Genomic DNA, 7,666 nt, shown 5'->3' on the forward strand with positions numbered 1-7,666 from the left:
AATGGAGCTGCTGAGTTCTGTTCTCCAGGTCTGTATTTCATCTTAGTTATCTACACATTGGTCAGCTTATACCTTCTCAACAAATAAAACTGTTAGAAAGCTACTGTGGTAGTAACTTGGAGTATATGTGCTGAGTCAAGACAGTTCAAGAACTACGCCAAGTATGTATCGTTACCAAGTCCTACAAACTATGAAAAGAGATCAGATTCACTCAATGGTATACAACACAGACATCCAAAATATCAGCAGCTCTGAGTTGCCTTGAAACCACAGCAGCATACACAGGACTGACAATAAAACCATTTATGGAACACCATTTTTGCTCTCAAATCACATGCTGATTTTTCCAAATTTGTTCTGGTTTCCAGAGCTGACAGCATTTTAACATCAACAAGCACGCATACAAGGCTGCTCAAATTAGAAACAATTCATTTGAAATTGCTATGCAGAGAGAACAGCAAGTTTCAGCTCCAGGAAAGCTCCATAGATGTGCAAGCATCATCCACTGAGAAACAGGGTTTTAAAGTTTCTGAATAACTATCTCCTTCTGCAAAGAGCACTACAAAAGTTAATTATTAGCTTTCCTATGCCCTAGTTTTGACCTACGGCTAACTATTCCCCCTCCAAAAGCCACCTTTTAAAAACTTACATGTTAGTTTTGTTTGGGTTTTAGTTTAAATGTGCCATCATGTTTTCAAGCCCAGCTGGAAACTTGTTTGCCACACATATGTCATACACAAAGTTCCTTTTCAACACCAATGGCAGGCTCAAAAATCCCAATTTGAACTGAAAGCTTTAAAGTGTTTCTCATACCTTTGAGCTTATTTGAATCCTTGAATCACAAAAAAGGTTACCACAGTACTAGCTTAAATAGACACCACACACAAACAAGCGCTTATTATCTCACATCTCAATCAGTTAACAGAAACTGAGCACATAGCTCTTTTGGAAGCAAGGATATAATTTAACATCATGTTTGTGATTTGAGCTCATTTCCTTAAAATCATATGAAAAGAACAATGATTCCCTGTGTATATTTTCTCTCGTGACAGCCAGTGAAAAAACAATTTTTCCCTCAAGTAATTGCCACATACATAAAAGCAATATTCTACAAAATGCGACAACTGCTTGCAAGCGCAAACAGACAACAAAGTCCTATTTTATGCTTACACCAGGGCCTGTTTATTCTTTACTGCTACATCCCTTGCCACTGGAATTCCTGCCACCCACTTGCCACACTTTGTTATAGAATATGAGTTTGATGGGGCCAAAACAATCTCTTTACTTACCAGCACAACAGGATCTTGTTTCTGCAATGTATATTAAAATAAAAGATAAAGATGGAACACAATTTACACTTTCTGTTAATTACTATTCTCTGGCACCCGACACAACCATTAACATGAGTGTCCACCAAGTCTTTGAAGAAAAAAGATCTCTGAATTTTATTTACCTGTTTCAGTCACCAAAAACTATCACAACAGTGCCCTTCTCTCTCTAAAGCAAAGTCCCTAAAGCTTTTTTCCAAAATCTTACAACATTTCTCAGCACCTTCCAGCATTGAAAACCACTCCATTTATGAAAGGCAAGGTATATTCTGTTTGGTCTTTAGTTCTCCAAGTGCACTGCTCCTAGTGAGAAAACCCTACAGTTATCTCTCTTCCGTGCTTCCTACCCATGCAGAAGTTCTCCAACTGTACAATAAATGCCAGGTCAAACACAAGTTAAAAACTATTTCCGTCAGTAATTAAAGTCTTGTTACTGTCTAATAGACCTTGTTACATGGAGGGATGACTTTCCATAATTTTACCAGCACAGTATCATTGAAATGAAGGTCGTTGCTTGCAGCACTTCTTTTTAAAAAGGACTTAAGCAATAATTTAAAATATTATCTCACAAGACTGTGCAAAAGACACGTCAAATAAAAACAGTATTTGTGATTGGTTTGATTGCGTGAACTATTCTGGTGGTAGTACCACAATGGTCTATTTTTATTCCAGATTGGTTTTTACTATAAAAAGTTCCATTGCTATGAAACTAATGCTTGCAACATTGATTTCCATGGCGCTGCTTAGAAAAACACTGCAGAAGAATAATGTGGATGTCAGGGCATTTTATGTAGCAGAAGCAAGATTCTGCAAGCAGTCAGGGCAGCGGATTTGCTCCAGGTTATTTTGACTACTATACGCAAGATTCTACCAAAATGAGCAGGACATCCATACAGTGAGATACAATGAGATTTTGAATAGCCAGAATGACACCAAGTAACACTGGGCAGAGAGGCACTGCTTGGTAAGAATAGCCTGGCAAGTTGTACATCCCGTGGATCATTCTGTCAGCATGTTGTATAACAGTTTCAAAAGTAGGAAATTAAATCTTAAATAAAAAAAGACCTGACCTGAACCAACAAAGCAAACCAGGAAATTGAGCAAAGTCTGATACTCTTCTCTTAGCTCTCCCACTGTGGCAAGGTTTTACTTGCAGATAGGATCATTTCATAGTCCTCCCAAAAGAAGACACATTGATATGCCTTAATGAAGTAGTAACAGAGAACAATTTCTCTTTGGAATTGTGAACATTCATCAACCGCTTCCTTAATTCTCCAGTGTAGGATCAGTTCACCAAAGAGCAATTCTAATTGCAATGGACACATGGGCCCTGAAAGAGCATATTGGAAGGGATAGGAAGAAACATCTTTATTTACATATATTCAGGTAGAACAAAGATTCTGTATCAAAAACATTAAAAACCTGACCAGAGTCTTTTCTGTGGCTTCAGCATGGATTTTCAACAGAGAAATTTTATTTTCTTAGTAGTCTTCATAAATGCAATACTAATCTTCAAGGTTAGCAAATAAACCAATTAAAAAAAAAAACCTACTAGATCTGCTTTCAACAAAACTGAGCAAAGGGACTCTGTCCACAAGACTGTTAGCTTAGACCCCAGGGCATTCAGAACAGTTTCATAAAGTTTTACTTCTGAGAAGAGACATTGTTGAAAGCAACCGTTCAGCCAGCCAACTACTGTCACTTCCATGAATATGAATAAGCTCCAATATAGGACACTGAGCTTTTGCAAATGTAAGAAGATCCAATTGTTCAGAGTTAATCTTTGCCAATAAATCAACCCGCCATTATTTAGAGATTTTTATTTTCCTCTGGTATCTGACTGTGTGGGTGGAGTTTTGTTTTAAAGTCCCCTTCTTCCCATTTTCACGAAGATTTTTTTCATACTGCCTTGGCAAGCTTTCAGAGCAACAGGAGGAATCCTATTGTTAATGGGATCAGGCCCTTGAAAAGGTATATATTGCTGTTTCTCCTGAATGTGCATGATATTAACTAGCACCTACTCTAAGGAAAAAAGATAGCAAAATAAATTGTTCAGAGTTCATGAAAATTAACATGTGGTGTACTTTTGTAGCCATAATTTGCATGTACACAACTTAGACAGAAATACATATGGATTAATGCAAATTTTCATACAGGGGAAGATTCACTGTGCTCTGTAAAACTAAGGGTAAGGCTGTGATGAGTCATTTTTTTTAAATATTCTAGTCTGGGTGTATAAATAGCTCCCTGTTTCTAGAATAATTACTACTGAAAAACACAGCTTCTGAAATAACCTAGGCCATAATTAACCTTGGCTTCATTAAATCAAAAATAATATCTTTTTAAAGTCTTATTTGTAAAGGCAAGCTGATTAATTTAAACGTTTCCCTTTGCAAAAATCTAATTGAAATGATTTACCTACGTAGCTACTTGTCAGATCTTGTAAACTGTGGGAAGGTTTTCAGCTGGCGCCTCGGCTGCCTTACCCTCTCCCCCTCCACCTGGGACGGAGCTCCGCTCTCACGGGGGGCCGCGCTGTCGCCGCCGGCCGCCCCAGCTCTGCTTCCCTTGTGGGGCGCGGGGGCAGGTGCGCAGGGAGAGGTGCGCGGGCTTGTGCCCCGCCACCTCCCGCAGCCGTTCCCGCAAGCGTCGAGTCCTCCTGCCCGGCCCCTCGGCGCCGCACGACCCTCCCCTCCGGGCAGGACCCCCTCGTCTGCCCTGCCCCGCCGCGTCCACGCGTGGGCCCTGCTGCGGGGACGGGGGCGGCAGTGGGGCCTGGCCTCCCCTCCGCAGCGGCGGAGAGAGGGGGCACTTGCGGATCCAGGAGCGACCTGGAGCCCCCCTGCCCTGCCGGCTGTCCCGCGGCTGCCGCCCCCAGCCCGGGCTGCCCTGTGCAACGCGGCTGGGCTGGGCTCGGCTGGGCTGGGCACGGCGCCGCAGCCGCCGCATCGCGCCGTCCCTCCCCTTTCCTTGTAAGACAGCGCCAACCCCCGACCGAAGAAAAGTTTCCAGCCGCGCGCCAGGACAGGTCTGGGCTGCCACCGGCGCGGAAACCTCCTCCCCGCCAACGGGCCGGGCCGGGCCGGGGGCGGTCCCCTCTCAGCGCCGGCCCGGCGCCCAGCCCACCCGCGCCGTGGGTGCCGCCACGGGGCGCTCACCTTCCTGCACCGCATGGAAAGGGTTGTTGGCCTCTATGAGCTTGATGGAGTAAGTGATTTTCTCGCTCTGGAGGATGTCGTCATTGAGGTTCAGATCCGACACCGCCTGCTTGAACACCTCGTCGTCCTTGGCAGCATTGCCTTCGAAAATGGCACCTGCGGGGAGGAAGGCGGCAGAGGATGAGGAGGACTCGGTCCCGCTCCTCGCCGGCTCGGCCCACCCGCTCACCGCCCCAGAAGCCCTGCTCCCCCCTGCGCCGCTCGCACCGTGCCAGGCGGGGCAGCTCCGGGGGCACCTGTGGGGCCGGGACCTACGCGTGGGCGGCCGCCGCTAGCAGCGCGGCCTCGCCCCGGGCACGGGGAAGTGCAACCCTCCTCTTGGCCACTTCTGCTCCACCGGCATCTACGGAGCCCTGAACCGGAACCACGCTGGGGTGAGGGACTCGCTTCGCCAGTGACGGGAAAGGCAGCGGACTTGGGAATTAGACCAACTTTTTCCTCACTGCTTCGCCGCTCCCTGCGTTGCTGCCTTTCGGGCAGCGGTTTTATTGAGGCTCACACGCACACACGAACGTGAAGCCGGGATTTGTGTCCAGTAACCTGGAAGCTTTAATTTCACTGTCCTGTTTACGCAGTTAACGTGAAAACATCTGGCGATGTGTGTTACATAAGATCCCCTCTCCACGGAGCGTGTGTGTGCCCACACCAGGCTTACTGCCCTGCTCTGCGCAGCGGTGGGAGATCTCCAGTGCTGGCAGCAAAACGAGCAAAAAAACGTTATCCCCCCCCCAGCCTGCAAAAGTCCTGCTGATTCACACTGTGCGTGCCTGTGGCTGGAGCCTCCGTGCACTGCCCGTGTGAAATCACAGATCTGCACACAGCACCTCCCCTCTCCTGCCCACCGGACCGCTATTTCTGCTAGGAGTTAGTTAGCAAACGCCACTTGGGCTGAAGTTCGTGCGGGGAGAAGCCGAGGTGACACCGTCCACGCGCAGGAGAAGCGGGGCCGAGAGGGAGAGCCGCGGAGGCTGTTTCATCCCCGCCCTGGCCCAGGCACTTCCCCAAGGCGGCCCCACCGCCTCCCTGCCTCCCCGCGGGGCTGGCCCCCAGGCCGCCGGGGCCTGCCCAGCCCTGGGGAGCGCCCCTGGGCCAGAGTCCCCCGCTGCGGTCAGGGCTGACCCCGTCTCTTTAATGGCTCTGCAATGCTGTCTGTCTTGACTGCGCCCCCAGGACCCAGAGGCGAGCGGCGCCGACCGGAGCCTCCTCCGCCGGCCCCGGAGCCGCTGCCGCCGCCGCACGGGGCTGCCGCCCCTGCCGGGAAACTTGTTACAGGGCTGGTCCCCCTCTCCCCTTCCCCGCCCCGGGTCGACACAGGACTTTTCTCCCGTCTCCGTGGAGCCTCCCCTCGCCAGGATCGCTCCCGCCCTGGCCCCCTCCTTTTTTTGATCTCCCATCCTCCCCAAAAAGCTGGTGGGAATTAAGGCTTTTCATTTCCCGGCCGAACTCCCGTCTCCTCTTATCATCCTCCACAAGTGATTCTCTCCCCCTTCTCCGCCCCTAAACATCCTCATTTTCGTTCCTGCTGGTACCTTTCAACACCAGCCAAAAGGTGACTGCAGAGCCTCGCTTTTGCTTGCCAGGCTTCCCGCGGACATCACCATGCCTTGCTCCCAGAAGCCATAAAAGTTCACATCAGCCTTTCCTTTGCCTCTTATTCATCCCTCTTTTCCTCCCACTCCCGATCCAGCTTTCTTGCTGCCCAGGGGTTTTAATGAGATCTTATTCAAACCACAGCAGTTGTGCGCACAGACACACACACACAGAGCCACTGCAAATCTCGCCTTTCTAACCCTTTCCCAGCCAAGTTCCCCCCTCCCGCATTCCGGCTCGGCTGACACCTGCTACGACAGGGGATGGAAAGCAGGGGATTATCTCCCCGAAAGTTTTCCCTACGAGCACGTTCAGATTATGCCTCTCTCCTGCTCGGGTGTTGGAGGCGGTTGTTTGTTTTCGGTGGCAAGGAGGCGAGCGGGGGCGGAGGGGGGGGGAAGGGGGGAAGAAAGCCTTTCCACGCAAACAGGTCCAAGCACAGGCTCCCCAGCCACACGGGAGACCGCAGCGGCGGCCCTGGTGGGTCGCCCGCCCCGCGCCCGCTTCCGGCCCCGCAGCCCAGCCCGGCCCGGCGCACAGCCGGCATTTCGCTCCTAACTTTACAATCGGGGGGGATTCAGCTGCCTTTTTCCCCTCTCTCCTCCTGTCTCTCCGCGGAGTTGGGTTCAACCGCTGCCTGTGACATTACCGCGGTGAAATGAGACGCCCTTTTCATTTCTTTATTTATCTACCGCGTCCCTCTCCAATCCCCCCTCTCCCTCTCTTACCAATGTGGATGATGGAGTCCGCCCGCACCGAAACGCACTGAAATATCCAGGGGAAAAGCCAGAGCATCAACACTTCCATTTCCAGCCTCTCGCACAGCACATCAGCCCGGGTTTGGTGGAGAGATAGACGGGGGAAAAGAAGAAAAAAGGTGCAAGGGCAGGTGGAGCAAGGCAGCGGGCGCGGGGGGCAGATGCCCAGACACCCCCCTTAGAAAAAAATCCCAAATTCCCTCAGCACCCCAAGAATTTTCCAAGATTGAGGAAAGCGGGCGATGGGGAGAGAAAAAAAAAAGCCGGGGCTAAAAAAGCACGGCGGTAGATCCCGGGTTGGCAGGCGGCGCGGCGGAGCCTCCAGCGCTCGGTGTGTGCCGGGGCGCCGGCAGACCGCGAACTGCGGAGCGGCCCCCCCGCCGCCGCCGCCGCCCGCCCCCCGCGCCACGTGACTGCGGAGCCTCGGCGCTCGGTGCCGCCGGGGCACGGCGCGGCGACGGCGGCAGCGGCGGGGCGCGGGCAGTGGGGCGCCCGGGCTGGCGGTACGGAGGGGAGTTTGCAGCTCCGCGAGGAAATAGGATGGCTGTGCAAGAACAGGGAAATTAATTGCAATTAAATATATTTAAATACATCCAGAATTATATATATATATATCTTTTATATATATAATGTTTGTATATCTCCTGGGGGAAAGGGGCAGGGGCCGACGCTCCAAGCTCAGGGAGCAGAGGAGGGGGCGAGGCGAGGCGAGGCGAGGCGGCTCGGCAGCTCCTCGGTTGCCGGGCGCAGGCTCTTCCGCGGGGCTGCAGCC

The 7,666-nt window shown here is 51.0% G+C and overlaps 1 protein-coding gene across 2 annotated transcripts in view; it reads right to left on the reverse strand.

Annotated features, from left to right (window-relative positions):
- GRID1 (glutamate ionotropic receptor delta type subunit 1) overlaps window positions 1-7,273 on the reverse strand; it is a 542,454-nt gene extending 535,181 nt beyond the window's left edge. For both annotated transcript variants that reach the window (XM_075154298.1, XM_075154299.1), the window contains exons 1-2: window positions 6,865-7,273; window positions 4,487-4,642 (exon numbers count right to left, since the gene is read on the reverse strand). In XM_075154298.1, coding sequence (XP_075010399.1) covers window positions 4,487-4,642; window positions 6,865-6,943 — 235 coding nt within the window. In that variant the 5' untranslated portion in view covers window positions 6,944-7,273. The remainder of the gene's footprint in view (window positions 1-4,486; window positions 4,643-6,864) is intronic.
- Window positions 7,274-7,666: the final 393 nt, after the last annotated feature.

Source organism: Calonectris borealis, chromosome 7 (assembly GCF_964195595.1).
Source record: "Calonectris borealis chromosome 7, bCalBor7.hap1.2, whole genome shotgun sequence".
NCBI lineage: Eukaryota > Metazoa > Chordata > Aves > Procellariiformes > Procellariidae > Calonectris > Calonectris borealis.